Source organism: Cervus canadensis, chromosome 7, assembly GCF_019320065.1.
Source record: "Cervus canadensis isolate Bull #8, Minnesota chromosome 7, ASM1932006v1, whole genome shotgun sequence".
In the NCBI taxonomy this organism is placed as follows: Eukaryota; Metazoa; Chordata; class Mammalia; order Artiodactyla; family Cervidae; genus Cervus; species Cervus canadensis.
Window position 1 is genome coordinate 56,056,371 of NC_057392.1, and position 21,587 is coordinate 56,077,957.

Here is a 21,587-nt window from a genome sequence, read left to right on the forward strand (position 1 = left end):
GGGCAGATCCAGTCCCTTGGGCTCCGATTTCTTGGAGGGCAGGTATTGGGGGTCTTCGTCATTGTCTCCCAGTGCCTCTCATAGTGGGTGCTCACTGTGCACTTGCTAGGCTGAATAGAATTCCTCTTCCCATGATAAACTTGTTTCCAGTCAATCCTGACCTGAGAAGGACTGGATGGTGGCATAAATGCACCAGGTGATGGGATGTCTTGGGTGCAGGTAAGGCCTTTCCTTCTCTCCTGAAACTGATGACATTACACCAGCCCATAGGGATGAATTTTCTGGGTTAGGGTGTTTCTGTCCCAGTTAGAGTGGTAAGTGTCCCTGGGGCCATAATGCACTCCCCATACATCACAGAACATTCCTCAAAGGCTGCCCCGAGGGTCACACGGGAAGTAGAAACCAAAGCCACACAGGGGGTGAGGAGCTGGGAATAGGTGAGGCGGCAGTCCCACAGTACCCCTTCTCTGCCTCTTGCTTCTAGCTGTGGAGCCATTACTGGTGTGAGTAAAGCACTTGCCAGGGTGTGAAGCATTCTATAAGAACAGAGAGCCTGGAGCTGGGCTTCAAGGGCGCTATTGGTGGGGTGGGCATGGAGGTTGTAGGTGAGTACCTCTCTCTCTCAGTCTTTCTCTTTGTGATTTGTGTCTTTCTTCTGCTTAAATGGCTGATAGGGTAAAGAAGAAGCCGGGTTCTCATTGTTCCTCCCTCACCCCTAACATACACGCCTTAAAATAAGCAGCAGGTACCAGAGTAGGACCCAAGGGGAAAGGCAACCTGTGGAGGTGGCAGAAGCTCCCACAAGGTCCAAACAGAGAAGCCTGGTGCCCCCAAAACCCAGCTCACCAGTTAAAAGGACCTAACAGAGACTTAAGGCTATTGTAAATTTGGCAAGCACAGATCTCAATTTCCAAACTAATTGTAATCTGTCTGTCACTCCTCTTTTGAACTCCCATTCTCCTGAAGTTTGGGCAGAAATTTCTGTATCTAAACAACTTGGCTATCCCCTTGGGACATCGTTCCTTTAAGGGTTTTAGACTTTTGGAAACCAAGGCGAGAACTTCCTTTCATTCTGCTTTCTGTCCTCCTGCAGCCCTTCCTTGAGGTGTTGGATGAACAACAGCTTTGTCATTTGAACCCAAGCAAGAGCAAAAGGAAGAAAACAAACCAGTCGCTATCTCACAGATGATATCCTGCTGTCTAAGCAGGAGTTCTTTTCCTGTAGAAGTGACAAGAGGCTAAGGCAGAGGAGCTCATGGGGGAGGGTTTGGGGGTTCAGGATTCCTGTTGTGTCCTCTTCAGAGACAAGAATTGACAATGAGGAGTTGTCCCCTTAACAAGAAAAGAGGGATACAATTTTTGAACAATCATTTATTTTAAAATTTTACATAATCTTTGGATAATTCAGAAATAGCTTAGGACATGATTCAGAAGTTTCTGAGATTGATAGCTCAACTCCAGGCCAATATCAATAGCTTATTTGATTGAGATGGAAAGATTTGAGGACTTCATGATATAGAATGAACAGACGGCTACTGAATAAAACAGAACAGCTTAGAGACAGTGGCTTTCCTACAGGACACAGTCATAATTTTTAAATTGCCTGTCACAAATATAAAACATTTAATCAGACTAACGAGAGTATCCACATCTTATTTGCATTCTACCCGTTTCCAGGTTGGGAAAGCACAATTAAATTAACTTGATCTCTTAATAATAACACATAAAAGCTAGCATCTACCCAGTGTAGTCTCAGTGTCCACATCAACATATCTCTCCTGGCAATGCAATGCCACTTCCCTCTGCACTCCATGCTCATGATTCAATGACTGCCAGGCATTCTTGAGCCCAGAGATGTGGGAAAAGCCCAGGGTCACAGTGGCCAGTGGCCCAAGTGCTCTGCCCATCCCAGAGCGGATCAGGCCTGAGCAGGGACACGTTCTGCACACTCCGCTCCCTCAGATGGTTGCCAGGGTGTTCCAAGCAGGGTAGGTATTATTGTCTCCCAATAGGACATTACATTCCCTGAGAACAAAGCCCACTCTCTGGCCTGCTTCACAGTAGGATGCTGTGAAGCAGGTGTGGGCACAGGGCAGGATCTTAGTAAAGGAAGGGAGGAATCCAGCGTGCACTGAGCACCTGCCTTCTCCCAGGTAACCCTCATGGCACCTGTGAGGCAGGATCACCACCCATTTTACAGATGTGGAAATAGGCTCAGAGAGGAGAATTTGCCCATGGTGGCAAATTCTTGCGCTTGGATGGGAGCATCACTTTGAAAACCCAGGGCTTCTCACTCCAGAGCTCTTTCTACTGCCTGCACAAGCCAGCGGTCTGACCATGAATGAGTACTCCAGTTCCACAACAGCTGGTCTGGACCTCAAACACTCAAGACCCATGAGCACATGGGGCTAGCTCAGGAGTCCAGAAGCCTGGCCCAGTCTAGTGTGGCTCCCCATCAGGGTAGGGGACTTAGCACAATGGTCCAGAATGTCTGTGTGGACAGACCACAGCAGATAGACCTCTGTCTGGAGACTTTGATGTTACTCCCTTGCAGGTGGGGATGAGGGCACAGCACTTTGATACACCTGGTGAGAATTAGTCATGATCTCCAAGGTTCTGACCTCTGAGAGCGACTCTTAAGTTCTAGGAAACCATGTTCCCACTCCCTGAGAGGCCTTTCATAAAAGGCCCATGAAGGTTAAAAAAAAAAAAGTCAGGAAATTTTAAAATGGAAAATGCATGAAAGTAATTTGGGAGGGGTAAGACTAAAGGGAAAAACAGGATGGCAGAAGGAGGTTTGGGGGTAGGCATCAGAAAGGAAGACTTGGATGGGCTGTGCACACCCAGTTGGTAGGCTAGGCTAGGCTCAGGCCAGGTGAGCCTGGGAAAATCAGGATTTTGGCATCTGGCTTGCCTGGCATCTGTATGGGGCTTCAGTTGATGCCTCAGACATGAGGAGGGGGTTTCCTCAAAAAGTGCCTTGGCCTGTAAACTCAGGCAGATCTTAAATACAGGTAATAAAGGCAGATAGGAAAACACATCTCAGATGACTTAGACAAAATCTGCTTAACATGTTTCTCTTCTAAAATCCACTGCACAGCCCCCAGCTCTGTGAAGCCCTCTATGGCCCACTGACACGGGAAGAGTATGGTTCCTCCTGGGTGCAATAACAGCCACACAGCAAGCCCACACCCACAAGCCCCAGTGCATCAAGCACATTGAATCAATCTGGTCCCTTGCATTGATCTATATGCAACTTGAGGATGGAGACTGTACCTTTTTTCCTGTTTCCCTGGTTCGCAACAACATCATCATTCTGGTGAGGAAAGCAGACCAGCTTTGGCAGCCCTGGTGGGAAAGGTGGATCTTGCATTTACCTGGGTTGGGGGTGGGAGGACCCTCTCTGGAAGGAATGCTAAACGGGTATAGGCGAGTGAGACAGGAGGCTCTGGGTTCACACACCTCCGTGACAACAGGGCAGGCTGGGCTGGGGGCCCTGCCCTTGAGTTTCTGAAGCCCCAGGGCTCTTGCTGCCTGGAGTGTGGGCTGTGATTATTCAGGAACACAGTCTTCCTTCCCAGGCCTGGGGTGGCCAGAAGACCGGCTGTAAAATGCTGATGGACAAGGGTGAGGGGGCCTGGCTGGGGAGCTTATGCTCCGCAGCGAATTGTCCGGAAGCCAGGCAGCGTGGCTTTTCCAAGCAGGTAGATGTCCTCATCCGTCCCGAGGTTGAGGTGCTTCACCATGTTCTTCTCAAAGAGGAGTGGGTGGTAGGCACCCATGGTGCAGGCACTGTCGAAATACTTCTGATAGTAGTAGCACACGTCAGTCTTGCGCTTGGATGGGAGGAACTCGTAAATATCCACCTGGTCACACAGCGACATCATAATGACGATGCCTGGAGAGGAGAGCAGAGGTGAGTCCTATGCAACAGCCCACCCTGGCTCCCCGGAGTTCTGCCCAGGGAGCCCCACAGCTCATGCTCCGAAAGCTGGAGAGGTGTCTGCTAGAATGTCTGTCTGAGAGTGATTCCCAGTCTGAGTTGCTCTGGTAAGCCCATCCAACAGGCCGCTCCTCAGGTTGCAGGGCTCACGAACCTTCATATGCTCAGCACCCATGTCAGAGCCCAGTGCCCAGCAGGTCCTCCCTAAACATTGATGAATTGAAGGGCTCCACCATCAGCCAATGAACTGATCACTGTCAATAAGCTCTATGAAGAGAGAGGACCAAGGTGACCGAGGAGACAGAACCATTCCATGCAGATATTACTTTCTCTCATGTCTGTATCTTGGATGAGTCTCGTAGCTGGTTATTTGGGAGGTGTTTCTTACACTCATACCTAGCGAAACAGTGTGGGGAAGGAAGGCTTCGTGCCTCAGGTGGGAGGGGGACAGCTGTTACAGGAGCATGTGCTGGTCTGTATTGATGGGCTCAGTCAGGCAGGAGAGAGGAGTTGAGAGAGTGTGGTGGGTGGTGCACTCAGGGAGGGGTACAGAACACAAAGGTGGAGACCCAACAAGAGATGGGGGATGCCTCCCATCCCATCCCTCCCATCTCCCATCCCCACCTGGCTCAGCCATCTCCTGCAGGACACATCCCTCTCGGGGCCTCAGGTTCACCACCTGTGTCAAGGGGGCGATCTACCCACTCTCCCTACCACACAGGCTACTGTTCAGATGCAATAAGATCATGGCTCTAAGACTGCTCTTGTCAACCATCAATATAGGGAACTTTTATGATGAACAGTTCTTACTAACAGCAGACTTGTAAAGTGCTAACAGCAGCTCTGTTCCGGAAGAATTAGACCTGGAGAAAGCCCTGTTAACCCCCTCTGGCTGTCCCCACCCTATGTGACGGGCGAGAAAAGACATCTGCAACTAAGCGATGACGGCACAGCAGTCGTGCTTCCAGATGCGGGGAGGGGGGCTTCTATGACAGCGGGCTCTCATGAGCGCCCGGAGCATGGGTGTGGGGGCTGGCAAGGGCTCTGGCCATGAGGGACGGGCAAGGGGGAAGGGCTGCTGGTGGAGGGGACAGCACAAGCAAAGGCAGGCAGTAGGGCAACAGGAGAGTGTCCCTAGGATGCTCTCCATCTATTTCTGCTCCAAAGGGGTCCCGGGAGTACCCCCAGGGCACCTATGCACAAGTGGAAGAGAAAGGCAGAAAGCAGACGGGATACTGAAAGCACCTTCATCTCTATCAGGAAATGCCTCTGATAATAAAGCATTTGTTCATTTACTCAACATTTACCTCAGGCCTGTCCTGTGCCAGACCCACAAGGATGAGGCAAACACAGTTCCGCCCTGAAGGAGCTGCAGTCTAATAGGGAAGGCAGGTGGGCAGATGACAGTGAGTGCCAGGGGGTATCTGGCAGAAAGTGCCTGTGCTCCAGCTGCACTCAGAGTGGGAGGGAGCGAGGGGCAGACAGGCCATGAGGGCAGAGAGCTGTGGAATAAGAAAGTCTGCAGCCAGCACTCAGGGCCCTCAGCACTCTGACCCCGGCCCACCCCCACATCGGCACCCACAACTCCTTCTGTGACCCCCAAACCAAGTGCAGCCTCACCACCCAGTCCTCTCAGGGCCACAGACAGGGTGGTCACTAGGTGAAATTCTGAATATTATCAATTGTTCCGTTTTCTTCAGATTCTAATATGGCTCAGGACAATAATGACATTATTCTTGATCCTTTATTTAAAATTTTAATATTTTGTCTATCATGAAATTTTTCACTGTGATTTTTTTAAAGACACTATTAAGATATCATTTGTTTCTGAATTTCATGGCAGCTCCTTAAATTGTACATCTGAAGTAGGTGCCTGGCTGGCCTCACCCAAGTCCCAGCCCTACTCCTCCTGCCTCATCTTTTCTGTGCTTCCCTTTTTACTCCATCTCCACTTGCCAGATCCTCCCCTTTCCCGGGCCTGGTCCTGTTCTCCACAAAGTTCTCAGGCTGTCTCCCTCGAAGGGGTCCTCTCTCCTATGGCACCGAGCTGATCACGCTTTCCTGGCACAAACTGAATGTTGCCTCAGACACCTGACTGAACGCTCCCACTGGACACCCTGAAGTTAAGGAAGAAGATTCTATCATATTGATCTCTGTGTCTTAGTTGGAATTTGCCTCTGCATAAAAATAGAGCAAAAAACTAGCAACTGTTTGGTAAACGAACAAATGAATGAGACCCCAGAAGAAAGCTACTCTATTCTGGAGACAAGCCCCAGAGTTCTTTCTCAGACATGGACTCACCGAGCATCCCAGAGGATGGGGGGTTTGGCTGGATCTGCTCTGAGGAGATTTCTTGAATGATGTCCCACAGCTCCCAAGGCATCTGGGGCTTGAGGATGTAAAAGGGCTGATCAGGATGCAGCTTACGATAGCTCTTGAAGTTATTGAAGAAACTGTAGTCGGGATTCCTGTACCACTGAAAAAGAAGGAAGAAGTCTCCTCAAGGAGAGCAATGGGTTGGTCTGCTGCCGCCCCTGGCGGTCATCCTCCTCTGAGGACTAGGGGAGGTGGGGAGGGACCAAGGCAGACTCCTGAGAGACAACCCTTCATTAAGATAGACTCCAGGCTTCTCCTCCATATCACAGCTCTCACTTGATAGCAGGGCACCCAGCACATAGCCTGTGCTCACAGGGACATTTGAGCTTGGTGACCATGGAATAGCTTCAGACCTCAGGATCACAGACTGGGAAAGATATCAGAGCTGAGAGGGGCTCTTGGCCCTATCTAACCCCACCTCTCTTTTTTAAAGGGGTGAAAACTGGGACCCAGATTGCCACAGCTGTGACTCACAGTCCTTGACCTGACCCAGGCAAATTTCAGTTGTGAGATCAGTGCAAAACTGTAAACTGAGGTAGTTAGAGGAGGGTGCCAGGGATCATCAGAGCCTGTCAGCTACCCGTGTGTCCAGCATGAGAATTGAGTCTCCCAAAGACAGTGTTCTCTGTCCCTCTTCCTTAAAGCCTTTCTCCTGTGGCCCCTGCAGCCCATGCCAGGGAGAGGCCAGCTGATTTGAGTGACAAACAGTGAGAGGCCAGAGAAGCTAGAACCCAGCAGGACTGCGACTCTGTCTCCTGCCCTGGAAAAGCTGATGTTGCAGATCTGGGCCTTCTGCTTAGCAAATCAAGTCCCAGGCAGATAACCCTACCACCACCACCACCTTCTGTTTTCCTCATCTGTAAAATGGGAATTACCACGCTTCTGCCTACTTCTTTCTGTTGCTATAAGAGTAAAATGAAAAGTGTCTGGAAACTTAAGTGTGGGACAAGTAATATTATGGTAACATTGTGTAGAGGAGAGATAATAACAACTGTCTATGCCTGCTGCTGCCCATCAGAAATAACTGTATTCCATGAACACAACCCACGCCAGATGGTGGGAAATCCAGCCACTACCACTCCTGATACAGACCCTAATTGGGAGACAAATACATGGCAATGCAGGGTGGCCATGGAGAGCACTGGTATAGGACAGGAATCCTCCTGAACAACTAATCCAAAAGTGAGGTGCCCTGAAATGGAACCAGTCAGCCCTCAGGGTGGCCCAGTTCAACCACAACTTTAAAAACCCAGTACATCAGGGGAATGTATAGAAAACAGGTGACTGAATCCCAATTTCCCATAGACATCCACTTACCTTTGGGATATCTGAATGGTAAATAGATGGGTCCCACACAATTAGGATTCCTTCATTGTACAAACTGTCTTTGAGGAAGCCTGCTTCTGTGGTAACCAACTGCAGGAAGAAACAGACAGGCTGTCACCTGGACGTTTACATGTGAGTGTTGGCTTGTAGTAGTACCTGACGCATCGTAAGTGCCACCTGAGGCCCCAGAGCCCAGTGAAGTGTCTAAGTTTTGGTGCAGCACTTGTGAGAAGGCAAAGATGACAGCTGGAACTGTGTGGACCTTAAAGGACATTTTGTCATAACCCATCAGCCACATAGCAGAAAGGGTTCCACTCAGACTTTTGAGATTATTGGAGAAAGGGTACAGTGAACATGGCCTGGGGTAGAGTCCCCTGCGGTCATGCCTCGTATGGAGATCAGGGGGCTGAGGTTTAAAGTCATAATCACATATAACCAAAATGATCTCTGAAAAGCCCTTCAATCACCTATCAAGCCCAGCATATAGTAGTTACTATTACAAAGCATGCTGGAGACAGACCCAGGACATCTGAGAGTCCAATACGGGCACTGGTTTCTGCCACATTGGACCGGATGGCAGAATCTGTGCTTGAGCACCAAAGTAGTTGGCCCATGTGGAGGGGCCATGGCATACGCTTAAACATGAGAATCCCCCCAGGCTGGGGGAAGGCTCACATGCACCTTGCTGAGGAACCAGCCAGCCCCTCTCCTCCCCACACTCTCAGGCTCCCCGGCTCTTGGGCTAGCCTGGGCAAATGTCTCATGTCTGAGTGCAGGTAACACTGCCCTCCTATCTCAGGAGCTGTCCTGAGGATCCAGTGGGAGCACTGCAGCAAGTGAGAAAGACCAAGAAGGGGCCTGAAGGCTTAGCAATGAAAGAAGCTGTGTCCCTCTTAAGGGACAAAGCTGATACATGAGACCAACTGTCAGTCACCTTAAAAAGCATGTGGGAGATACTGCCCAGGTTTAAAATGAGAGGAACAGATGGCAGAAATCAAGAACTGACTGGAATTGAAAGCAAGAATCACAACAGTAACCCCGCTCCACATCGATCACTCACCATCATGAAGGCTGAGACCTGAACAGTGTCCCACTGTGGGAGGATGGGTGGTCTGTAAACCAAGAGCGGCAGTCTGCTGCGAGCTCTTAAGATCACTCAGCTACCCCATCCCCAAACCTTCCCCCAGATGTAGGAAGGTCCTGGGAGCCTGAAGAACATAATCCCATTTCTTCAGTGTATCTTTGAAAGAAGAAATACTGGTGGTGGGCCCACCTTGGCCAGAGACTGTGCAGGTGTACGGGGTGCTGAGTAGCCCCAGGCAACCACAGGGCGCCAGAGTGAGGAGGGGCGCGAGGTACCATTGCTAAGGGACAGATAAGGCCAGGCCAAGCCAAGGGACTGAGACGGGAGAGGGAAGAGGACCTGGACAGAAGGAACAACGTGCACACCCCCAGATGTGAGACCACACGGCAGGCTGCTAGGTGCCACCCCATACCCATTCTCTCCTTCCTTGGAAACAACGTCCACCTCAGCACATGGCTATCTAAAATAAAGACTAGCCAAAATAAAAATTTCCTAGCCTAACAGCTAGGTGTGGCTGTGTGACAAAATGTTGGCCAATGGTGTGTGAGCAAGCGTGAGTCCCAGAAACTGCTCTTAGAGGCAGGGTTATGACCTTCCTTGTTCCTTCCTCCTTCCCGCTGCAGAAGGTGGGTGTGATAGCTGTATCTTGAGCAGCCACCTTGGACCATGAAGTGGAAGCCACATGGTAGAATGGCAGAGGCACGAGGGGGTAGGAGTCGGGGTTCCTGACTCTCTGGAACACTATTCCAGCTCTAGACTTCTTTTACATGAGAAACATATCTTAATTTTGTTAAACTAGTATTGAGAGGTGGGCAGAGAATTCTTGTCACTTGCAGACAAACCTAATTCTAGTTAGTAAAGTGAATAACTTGTTTAGGAATTGCAGGTTGTCCAGTGTGGCTTAGACACAAAGGGAGACTTGAAGGGGTCAGAGAAATGTAGGTAAGTGCCACACAGGAGAGCTCAGGGTTTCCTCAGTAGATTACAGGACCAATGAAGGCTCGTGAGAAGGATCCAAACAGACCAGTGTTCTGGACTAGAGTTTTTACAGAAAAGGAACCTCAGATAGAAGATGCTACTGTAGCATAAGTGAAAATGATCGGGAAATTAAAAAGTTACAACCGTCAGCTGTATGAATAATTCATGTACAAATATGAATAATCAAGTCAACAGTATCTACCTACTAGGGTTGCTGCGAAGGTTCAAAGACAGAATGTCTTGTAGATTTGAAGACTAACTAGATGTTGAAAGTGAAGGAAAAAGAGGTCAAGGTGAGTCCTGGACCTCAGGCCATTTTCCTAAAACTAGAACATGGCAAGAACAGCTGCTGGTATGTGGGGATAGAATAGTTTTGAAGTTCAAGGATGAGGCAACTGGCCTAGAGTTCCATAGGCGAGAAGCCATAGGAACCAGAAGTGGGACCCACATCTTCCAACATTAAGCACTGTCCCCTTTCTGTGGGAAACATGGTAACTCACAGCACAGGCATTCAGTGTTATAGTCCAAAGGCAGAGTGGGCATCCTGGCAGACAGGGCTTTGCAAGATAGACGTAAGGGATGGGCAGAGGGACACCCACTATTTTATACATGACTTTCAAGACTGAACTCTGCAATTTCACTCCCTGTCCCCACCCCACTCTGCACCGCCCCCACCACCACCAAAAACTGCTGGGATACTGAAAGTGTCCTTTCTTCAGCTATGCTTCTTTCTATGTAGAGGACTGACACCAAGTGATTTATCCCTAACTCATGAGGATTAGCGACTGGGATTTTTAAAAAATGTTTCTCTCAAGCATGTCTTTTTAGTACACAAAGCCGGAGGCCAGGAGCAGTACTTTCTGCACCTTGATACTCTCCCAGGGTCTGTGGTGTTACTATCCTCACAAATCCAAGAGAGATGCACGGTTTTCTCCTTTATGATAAAGGATAACTATGATGATAGCAGATGCTGCTTAAATGATGTTTATTCTAAGCCAGATACTTTTATATGTTACTTAAGTTCATTTTTACAACAATCTTAGGTAGCAATTCTTAATATACCCATTTTATAAATAAGGGAGTAGACTCAGAGATGCTAAGTATTAGTAGTTTACCCAAACCATATGGCTAGTAACTCAGGGAGTTTGAATGGGATCCCTTTTGTCTGGTTCTAGATTCTACACTTCTGATCTTCACTGCCAAGAAGATAGGGTGGAACACCCGTGGCAGAAAACGTCAAAGAAAGCACTTGATGAGGGGTGTGAAACTGTCATGAGGGAGTTCCCTGGTGGTCAGTGGTTATGAATCCACCTTGCAATGCAGGGGTCATGGGTTCCATCCCTGGTCAGGGAACTAAGATCCCACACGCTGTCGGGGAATTAAGCTTGCATACCACAGCTAAGACCTGACACAGCTAAATAAATATTTTTAAAAAACGTGTCACAAGAATTTTGCTTCCTGTCTAAGTTTTCATGTGTCATACAGGAAAATCCTCAAAAGACTGAATCCAAACCCATGATTTTCAGAAGGGTAAACTGAGGTCTGAAGAGGAGAGAGACTTGTCTGAGACTTCAAGCTGAGTATAAGGCAGAACCAGGACCAGATTTCAGAGCCTGGCTCTTAGCAGACTGTTGTTATTCAAATAAACCAGCACACTCTGAGGATCAGATTGATCTCAGTTCTCACTGTACACAGTGGGGAAACGGTCATTCACTTGAGCCACTTGAGACAAGTGAGAAAGTAACCTAGAAAACTGAGAAGAAGTGAAGATAAATTCTTGTTTTATCTGGACAGAAGGAAAAGAAAGTGACTGAGGCTGGGATCTGGTGGAAGGAAAGAGGAGAAACCAGCAAGCACCCTTCAGCCTTAGAAGAACATAGCTCTGGACTTATCATATTAATTTTGGTACCCCTTTATATGAGAGTCAAAGATTTCCTCAAAAAAAAGCCTTAAGAGTGCTTGGAGAATTGGGAGACTACTTTGTGTCTAACTCACTCGTGGTCTTAGGAGGGTCATTGCCCTTTCTGGGCCCTGGGTGCCTTATTTATAAGACATGACCATCCTGTAAGGCCCTGCCTGGGTGACTAGACATGTCTGGACAACATCTCAGTCCTTTGTCCAGTTGCAACACAAGGGACTTAAAAATAAAGCTGTTCTCAAATGCTCCTGTACTCACCCTCATGCAGAGTCTGACCTGAGTTCAGGGATCCCCAGGGCCTCACAATAGTCATTTTCAGAGCAACGGACCCCCAAGGAGAATGTGCCAGGGAAAGACTACACTGGGGAGGTGGGTTGTTGCTATTTAGAAGCCCATTTAAAGTAGCCTTTCTAGTCAGAAAGTTAGAAACAGTCACTGCAGAAAGTTAAGAGAATACAAGAATGCATGTGCGGGCACACACATCCATCTATCTATATACATATATAGAAGAAAGTAATCATATATAATTGCATTCTCCAGATATTCCCACTGTGAGTATGTGGGTCTTTTTTCTTACCAAATCTTTCTTTCCCTCTCTTACAAACTGAATTGTGTCCCTTCCAAATTCATATGTTGAAGCCCTAACCGCCTATGTAATTATATTGGAGATAAGGCTTTGGGGAGGTAATTAAGATTAAATAAGGTCATAAAGATGGGGCCCTAGTCTAATAAAACTGACATCATAATAAGACAGGGAAGAGATAGCAGAGATTTCTCTCTCCCCTCAACTCACATGCACACGTGGTGGCATAGAAGGTGGCCATCCTCAAGCCAGGAAGAGCCCTTGTCAGAAACCAACCTTGACAGCACCTTGACCTAGTACTTCTGGCCCCCAGAACCGTGAGAAAACAAATTACTGTTGTTTTGGCCACGCCATCTGTGGTGTTTTGTCCTGGTGGGCCTCGGAAATTAATACACCTTCTGTGTGGGTGTGGGTGTAGATACTGATATATCTTAACTAGAGAGTCTAGACTTAACAGTTTTGTTAAACTCACACAACAGTCCAGTTTGAGGTCTTTTCATTTACTCCTCACAATATTTCCAAGCCCCAAACAGGGCTTGAAAAGGAAACTCTAAGAGATTATGTGCCTGGCCCACAATCACAGAGCTAGGAAGGGATGGAGCTACAGTACAAAGCAAGGTCTGCCTAACCTCTCATTAGACTAAGCAATCTTCTTTCAAAAATGTTAAGGGATGATAAAATAAAGTTTGTATTCTGGCTGTTTAGATTTGCAAATTTGCCACAGTTGCAAAGCTAGTTAATGCTCTAGAAAGACAAAAGGATCTTCAGGCTCTTGAGGAGATCTGAAAAATGATATGGAGTCTGTGGGTCTTAAGGGAAGACCTGACCTTTGCAAGCTGGATCGAGACAGGGAAGTGCTAAACAGAAGGGCACCACAAATTGAAACTTACCACAAACCCAAAATCTGAGGGTCCTGTCATTCAACCTGGAATCACAGGAAAAGTCATTCAAAGAACCATAAAGTAATAGCGGAAGTAAATGTTGGAAAGTACTTAAATGTTCGAGCAAAGGATATTGATAGAATAAGCTGTGAAATTTACCCACAAAGGAGTACTATGCAGATGCAACAAAGAATGAGGAAGATTTCTGTGAACTAATATGGAGTGATTTCCAGAAAGCCCTGGGAAAAAGCAGAGTACAGAAGAGCGTATACAGTCCACTGTATTTTTGTAAGAAATACAGGAATTAAAATATATGTATATATACACATCGGTCTTTACAGATAGAAGAAATCACAAAACAGTAGTCAGTTATATACAAAGGGTGGTAGTGAAACAGGGTGGAAGGAATTCAGTAGGAAGTAATGCTTTTCTGAGTATACCTTTTTGGATAGTTTTGAATTCTAACAGCATGTTGACATTCTGCATATTTTTTTTAAAAGAAGAAGAAGAAAAACCTAGAATTGAAACAAAATGAGTACAATTGAATTTCAAATGAATTCATAATCAAAGTGAAGAGAAACAGAAGAACTAATCAAGGTAACTTAGGTACAAATTATTTGGCCATGAAACCTTAATCTTGGGCAGGGTGTGAAAGAGAATTGCAAACAAATCCTGAACTTTAAATAGGTTTGCTTTATGTAGAGATACACAAAACAATTTTCAAATTACTCTAGATGTATTATAGATATAACCAAATAAATCAATGTGCTGATGTTGTTAGAAGGAGGATTCTCACTGTGGAAGAAGAGGGGGTACAGATACACAACGGAAAAGCAAGTGCCTTTATCTGGATAGACTGAGCTATCAACTAGAGTCTATCATTTCTAAAACAGGCATATATGCATGTATGTGCATGTGTCTATATGGATGTGTACATATACCTAAAGGTATGCATATATATGGAGAAGGAAATGGCAACCCACTCCAGTATTCTTGCCTGGAGAATCCCAGGGACAGAGGAGCCTGGTGGGCTGCTGTCTGTGGGGTCACACACTCTGTTCAGACACGACTGAAGTGACTTAGCAGCAACAGCAGCAGCATGGATATATATGGGCTTCCCTGGTGGCTCAGATGGTAAAGAATCCTCCTGCAATGCAAGAGACTTGGGCTCAATGCCTGGGTTCGGAAAATCCGCTGGAGAAGAGAACAGCTACCCACTCCGGTACTCTGGCCTGGAGAATTCCATGGACTGTATAGTCCATAGGGTCAAAGAGTCGGACATGACTGAGTGACTTTCACATGCATCTATATAAATGAACAAATACACATGTATGTGTATTGTGTGTGTACCAGCATATATTTCCTCTACCTACTGAAAGGGCCAAGAAGCGAAGACATGAATATTAGGCATGAACATACCTAGTACCTAGATCTTAGTTTCTAATGTCATTTTTCACTTAAAGGAATTAGAGCTCCTTGAGAAGAAATGGCATATCCCAGAACTAGGGTAAAATAGTATGGGGAAATAAAACTTACCAGGCTGTCTCAGCAGTCTTGCAAAAAGCCCTAGACTCCTGAGACTTTATAAATCATGTTAATAAAATCTATAGCTAAATTGTCTAGTTAACTTTGTCTAGTTAATGCTCTTTTCTGACTCCAAACATAATGGAACTTTGCTTATCTCCCCCAGAAGCTAAATGGTTATAACTCAGACTATAACTCAAGATTAATAGAGAGATATTCTGGAGTAGGAAGAAAGAGACCTAGGAACTCAGAGAGAGCTCTAGATATGTTTATTTATATTTCAAAGGGCTGGAGTAAGAAGGGGACTCTCTTTAGGAGGAAAAGAGGACAGCCGTATCCTGCCTTTTATAAGCAAGGGAAAAAAATCACTTCTTTTTTGTTCACTGCTTATGGGGTACTGGCTACTCATGTAAGATAATTGGCCTGGCTCTTATGCATTGCCCTAGGAATAAGAACTAAGGCAGAGAGAGATTAATGCATTTATTATTTAAGGTAAGGGATTAAATAAAGGGCTTCCCAGGGGGCCCAAGTGATAAAGAATCTGCCTGACAATGCAGGAGATGTAAGAGATTCCTAGGTCAGGAAGATCCCCTGGAGTAGGAAATGGCAACCTGCTCCAGTATTCTTGCCTGGAAAACCCCATGGACAGAGAAACCTGGCAGGCTACAGTCCATAGGGTCTCAGAGGAGTCAGATGCAACCGAGTACACACATTTAAATAAGAAATCCATCACTGATGTAGAACACTTTGTGTGTACATTCAGGATAAAATTAATAAATATGAAATATTAAAAACCCAACAGATAGGTACTAATGAACTAGAACATCTTGTTATACCAAAAAGTATAGGAGTATTTTCAAGAAATGATGAGGGCATGCATGTCACAGAACAACAAAGGCCAGTTTAAAGGAACTCCCACTAGGAGTTTCTTTGTCAAACCTGGGAAAAATTGAACACCTAGGTAGTTTGGAACTGTAAAATGAATTATAAACCATTGAAAATATAGCAATCTATGAGTTTTTACCAATAACAAATACAGAAAGAAAAGAAAGAAGGAAGGGAGGGAGGAAAAAAGGGAGGAAGGAAATAAATGGAGGATGAGAAGGGAGGCTTCTTGCTTATAGTAAAATTTTGAGTGCTAACTAGATGATATGGAGGAGGGGGAGCTGGAGTTAAAAGACCATCATTTTGCAACCATCATAGTAAAGATTGGTTCAGGCAAAAGTGATTGCTGCATGTTAAATGTAGCAGAAATTTTGATGCAGAGCAGAGTAATGGCATAGTATTAAAGCTTTCACTCATAGATTTCAAGGGAAAATGTAATTATACACTGGTCTCATCAGACACCACCACATTCAGGTGCTCAAAATAAAAATCAGCTAAAGGGCAGATGGACAAGGATGCCTCCTGATGTGATGTTCTAAGAGGGACACAACATCATTTGTGTAGTTTTCCAGCCAAGAGTGCAGAAATTGAATTTACTCTTGAGAAAGCATCAGATAAACTCTAAAAAAAAAAAAAATTTAAAGGACTTAATTTTTCAAAAATGTCAGTGTCCTAGGTACCACTCATGGCCTCCACCAATTTCCCCACCATTCTGTAACACAAGTTCTCTAACATGCAAGGATCTGCCTTCCACTTTCATTGTATACTGTCATGAATAAGTTGAAAAAGGAATGTTTTAACATCTGATATAATCCCATCACTCCTTATTTGTGGGATCGTGTGAAGGAATAGGCCAATATCCTGATTTGACTTTATAAACCATTTAATGAACAATTAAAAAATAAAGCATATGATTCATAAAAAAAAATGTCAATGTCTTAAAAGACAAAGGCTATGGAAATATTCCAGGTTAAAGGAGACTGAAGAGGCATGACAACTAGATGCAGCACCTGATCCTGAACTGGATTCTGTACTAGAAGAAAAATTATAGACATTACTGGAGAAATTAACAAAACTGCAATGCAGCCAGATTAAAGTATGGTATCAATGTAAATGTATGAAGTTGATAACTATGTTTTGTTTACCTGAGACAATATTCTTATCCTTAGGAAATACACATTAAACTATTATCTTAGTTCAGGCCACTACAACAAATAGACCACAGGCTGAATGCCTTAAACAACAGACATTTATTTCTCACAGCTCTGGAGACTGGGAAGTCCAAGATCAAGGTACCAGCAAATTCAGTTCCCATGTGAGGGCCCACTTCCTGGCTTGCATATGGTTGCCTTTTTCCTGTGTCCTCCCACAGCAGAGAGAGAGAAAGTTCTGGTATCTCTCTCTGTTTATGACACCAACCCCATCATGGAAGCCTCACCCTCAAGACCTTCTTTATATCTTGAGGACTTCAAGGTATGAATTTGGGGGAGAAACATTCAGTCTATAACATTCTACCCTTGGATCCCCCAAAATCATGTCCTTCTCACATGCAAGTACATTTAATTCCACTTCAGCATCTCCCAAAGTTTTAACTCATTCCAGCATCTATTCTAAAGGCTGAAGTCCAAAGTCTTACCTAAATATTATCTAAACCAGAAAAGAACCAAATAATTCAACCTGAAGTAAAACCTTCTCCTGCTGTGAACCTGTGAAACTGGATAAATTATATGCTTCCGAAATACAATGATGGAACAGGCACAGGATAGAGATTCTCATTCCAAAAGGGAGAAATTGGAATGAATGAAGAAATGATAGGTTTCAAGAATGTCCAAGCCTAGAGAAGTAAATACCATTATATCTTAAGGCTGGAGAATAATCTTCTTTGGTTTATGCATTATGCATTATGGACGTGGTGGGGCATCAGTCCCACCTGTGTGGCTCTGCTGGGCACAGGTCACTCCCCCAAGGCCCTGGGCAGCTGCCTGCTGAAGTCAAGGCAATCCCCCCTCCCCTTTGTAACCAAGGAAGCAGTCCTGATGGTCACTGAATCACCACTGGGATCCCTTGTCTTGAAGAATGGTATCTATTTGCCGGCAAAGAGCTCTATAGTTTGGTCCCATAGAATCTAAATTTGACAGCCTGCCTTCATCTTATCTTCTTTAGTTGAAACTAGCAGTGTTTCTGCTAGGGTGGTTGATTAGGCCTGTGGTTCACTCCCAAATTGACCTTTTAACTCAAATGCTTCTTGGGCCATCCTCTTAAGTGTTTTTGTCAGAACAAGCTTTCTCATTTTTTGCAATATACAGCTAGGCTGAGAATTTTCCAAATCTTAAGTTCTGTTTCCTTTTTGCTAAATAATTCCTTCTTCAATTCATTTCTCTCCTCTCATATTTTACTATAATAAAAGCAGTCATGAGGAATCAAGCCACTCCTCCAACACATTCCCTAAGACAATTTCTAAAACTTGCCGCAGTTAGATATCCAGTTTCTTCACTCACAAGTTCTACCTTCCACAAACGTTAGAACAGAATTCAAACAAGTTGTTTACAACAAGGATCGCTTTTTCTCCATTGTTCAATGACATGTTCCTCGTGTTATTTCCATCTGAGACCACACCAGAATGGCTTTTATCATCCATATTTCTGCCAACATTCTATTCCTGATTATTTTGTCTTCTCTAAAAAGATAGAAGCTTTCTCTCCACCTCTCCTCTTTTCTTTCTGAGTTCTCACCAGAATTTCCTGCTGTCTGTATTTCTAGCAAGCACTTCAAAACTTCTCCAGCTTCTATCAGTTACCCAGTTCCAAAGCCACTCGCACATAGGTATTTGTTACAGCAGCACTCTACTACTCAGTAACAACAACAAAAATCTTCTCCAGCTACTATAACAAAATACCATAGACTGGGTATGGTAGATCAAAAGATATTGATCTGTCATAGTTCTGGAGGCTGGGAAGTCCAAGGTCAAGGTGCCAGTAGATTTGGTTACTGATGAGGGCCACCTTCTCACTGTGTCCTCATGTGGCAGAGAGCAAGCAACCTCTGGTCTCCCTCTTCTTATAAGGATCCTAATCCTTTCATCATGGGGACCCCACCCTCAGGACCTCATCTCAACATATTTCTCTCCCAAAGGCCCCACCTCCAATTACTATCACACTGGAGGTTAGGGTGTCAACATACAAATTTGGGGAGGAAGCTGTAAACTTTCAGTCTGTAATAAGTATTTAGGGATTACAGTCTGTGATGTACACATGGTAAGTTGCTTTAGTCGTGTCTGACTCTTTGCAACCCATGGACTGTAGCCCACCAGGCTCCTCTGTCCATGGGATTTTCCAAGCAAGCATACTGGAGTGGGTTGTCATTACATTCTCCAGGGGATCTTTCCAACCCAGGGATCAAACCTGCATTTCATGTCTCCTGCATTGGCAGGTGGATTCTTTACCACTAGCACTCTCAAATGAAAAAAAAAAAGATATGAAAGATAGACAGGGCATATGATACAGCAATGGGATTAAATGAAAAAATAATAATAAGTGAATCTAGATAAATGATATATAGGCATTCTTTGTATTCATCATATTATTGCAACTTTTCTAGAAGTTTTCAAGTTTTTCCAAGTAAAAAGTTCAAAAAAAAAAAAAATGGAGGAAGTTTGGAGGCAATCCATTGAATGAGAAGGTTCCCTGGACTATATTTCACTAGACAGATATTTCTGCACATCTACTATGTAATGTAGATATGTAATAGGCACTATTCTGGCAGTTGGGCACTGGGCATCTGTGAACAAAACAGACCAAAATGCCTCCTCTCCTAATGGGAGAGCTAGGTAATAAATGAGTTGGATAAATAAGATGATGGGAGTGAGAAAACATGGACTTGGAAGCTGTCATCAGAGAACCAGGAAAGAGTCCTGGGCCAAGTGTTAGGAAGGCTTCAGTCTACATGGGCTGCCATTGCCCTGTGTGCACCCGTACCGGCCACCTTCTCTTCTCAGGCCTCAGTTATCCCATTTGTAAAATGAAGTGATGAAGCAAGACGCTGGGCTTCGCAAGGGCTGGGAGGATGTCTGTTTCTGTTCTGCTGTTCTTGGCGGCTGAGTTCTAGCTCTGTTCACAAAGTCTGGCATGGAGCAGGTGATCAGTAACTCATTCCGGAATGAATGAATGGCTAGTTGATCGCCAAAGTCATTTTTAGTTCTAGGATTTTCAATACTATTTGACTCACCTTGAAGGATGTCGTATCACCTCAGACATCACATCTGATTCCACAGATCTTAGAAGGATAATGAGGGAATATTATGAACAACTTTATGCTAAAAAAGTCAATAACTTAGAAGAAATGAACAAATTTCTTGAAAGATATAGACTACCAAAACTCAAGAAGTCAAGAAGAAACATGAATACATGAATAACTATCTATTATGTGTCTATTAAAGAAACTGAATTTGTAGCTAAAAACTTTCCCACAAGGTAAATTCTAGGCCCAGGTGACTTTACTGGTGAATTCTACCAAACAGTCAAGAAAACAGTAACACTTAATTCTACAGAAACCCTTCCAGAAAAATTTTGGAGGAACAATTCCCATCTCACTCTACAATGGCAGCATTACTCTGATATCAAAAACACCAACAGATGTTATAAGAAAGGAAAGTTACAAACTCACATCCCTCATGAACATAGATGCAAAAATTCCTAGCAAATGACCTCAAAGTGTAGACAAAAACTTTTTAAGGTTGAGTGAGGTGTAAGCACTAGCTGTAGGTGGTAACTGGGCTGAAATGGGGTGTGAGGTCAGATAGAGGTTATTTTAAACATAACTATTTTCCACAAATTAAATACAGGTTTTGAATGTCCCCTTCTCAATTCAGTAATGCCCGCACAGAAAGAACTCCATGCCAAAGATTTGCCTTGTCTAAACTAGCAGCCCCACACTGGAGTACCCCCCTCTGTTTTTCATTGCAGTAAGAACACAAAATGAGATCTACCCTCTTAACAAATTGTTAAGTGCAAAATACAGTATTATTAACTATAGACGCAATGTACAGCAGATCTCTAAAACTTTTTAATCTTGCACAATTGAAACTTTATACCCAATGAATAGCAATTCCCCTTCTGCCCCTCACCTCAGCCCCTGGAAACCACCACTTAACAGTCTGTTTCTATAGAATATTAGCTTCAGAAAAAAAGGAAATTGTACCAAATACGACAATATGAATGAACCTGGAGGACATTATACTGAGGGAAATAAAACTACATGATTCCATTTATATGAGGTATCTAAAAATAGACTCATAGAAAAAGAATATACTCCATTTTTGCACTTCACCTTTACTGGCCTTGTGCATGTGTGTGTTGAAGATTCTCGAGAGTCCCTTGGATGGCACGGATCAAACCAGTCAATCCTAAAGGAAATCAACCCTGAATATTCACTAGAAAGACTGATGCTGAAGCTGAATCTCTAACGCTTTGGCCCCTTTGATGTGAAGAGCCGACTCACTGGAAAAGACGCTGATGCTGGGAAAGATTGAGGGCAGGAGGAGAAGGGGATGACAGAGGATGAGATAGTTGGATGGCATCACTGACTCAATGGACATGAGTTTCAGCAAATTCTGAGAGATATTGAAGGACAGGGAAGCCTGGCGTGCTGCAGTCCATGGGATCACAAAGAGTTGGACATGACTTAGCAACTGAGTAATAACAACATGTTGGGCGTGGGGTGTCCTTTTCTCTTCATCCAAAGGGAAGTCCTTATGACCACTGTTTTCTTCTGCTCTTCCCTCACACTAGGCAGGATCTTGTGGGAACTTACTTGATTGACTGAATGGAATCGGGGTAGCTGGCCACACACCACAGCAGATGGGCTACACAAGGAAAAGAAGACCAAGGGCAGCTCTGACATGTTGAAAACCACTTATGACCTAGAGGTTTGGAGTAAGAAGGTACCCTGAGTCCAGTATCATCAAGTCGATCTCCTTCTCTGGCTCTAAAAAATACCAACGACCTAGAAAAGCTTAAAAGAAAGTTCAGGGGAGTTAAAATACCACCAGCAAACAAACCTAGATCCAATCCACCTGTACTGCTCATTTCCTA

General features: G+C 44.8%; 1 protein-coding gene across 3 annotated transcripts in view; it reads right to left on the reverse strand.

The window, feature by feature from the left end:
- Positions 1-1,356: 1,356 nt before the first annotated feature.
- Positions 1,357-21,587, reverse strand: part of ST6GAL1 (ST6 beta-galactoside alpha-2,6-sialyltransferase 1) — a 147,252-nt gene continuing 127,021 nt past the window's right edge. For all 3 annotated transcript variants that reach the window (XM_043473456.1, XM_043473457.1, XM_043473458.1), the window contains 3 exons: positions 7,637-7,735; positions 6,245-6,419; positions 1,357-3,898 (listed from right to left, as the gene is read on the reverse strand). In XM_043473456.1, the coding sequence (XP_043329391.1) occupies positions 3,651-3,898; positions 6,245-6,419; positions 7,637-7,735 (522 nt within the window). In that variant the 3' untranslated portion in view covers positions 1,357-3,650. The remainder of the gene's footprint in view (positions 3,899-6,244; positions 6,420-7,636; positions 7,736-21,587) is intronic.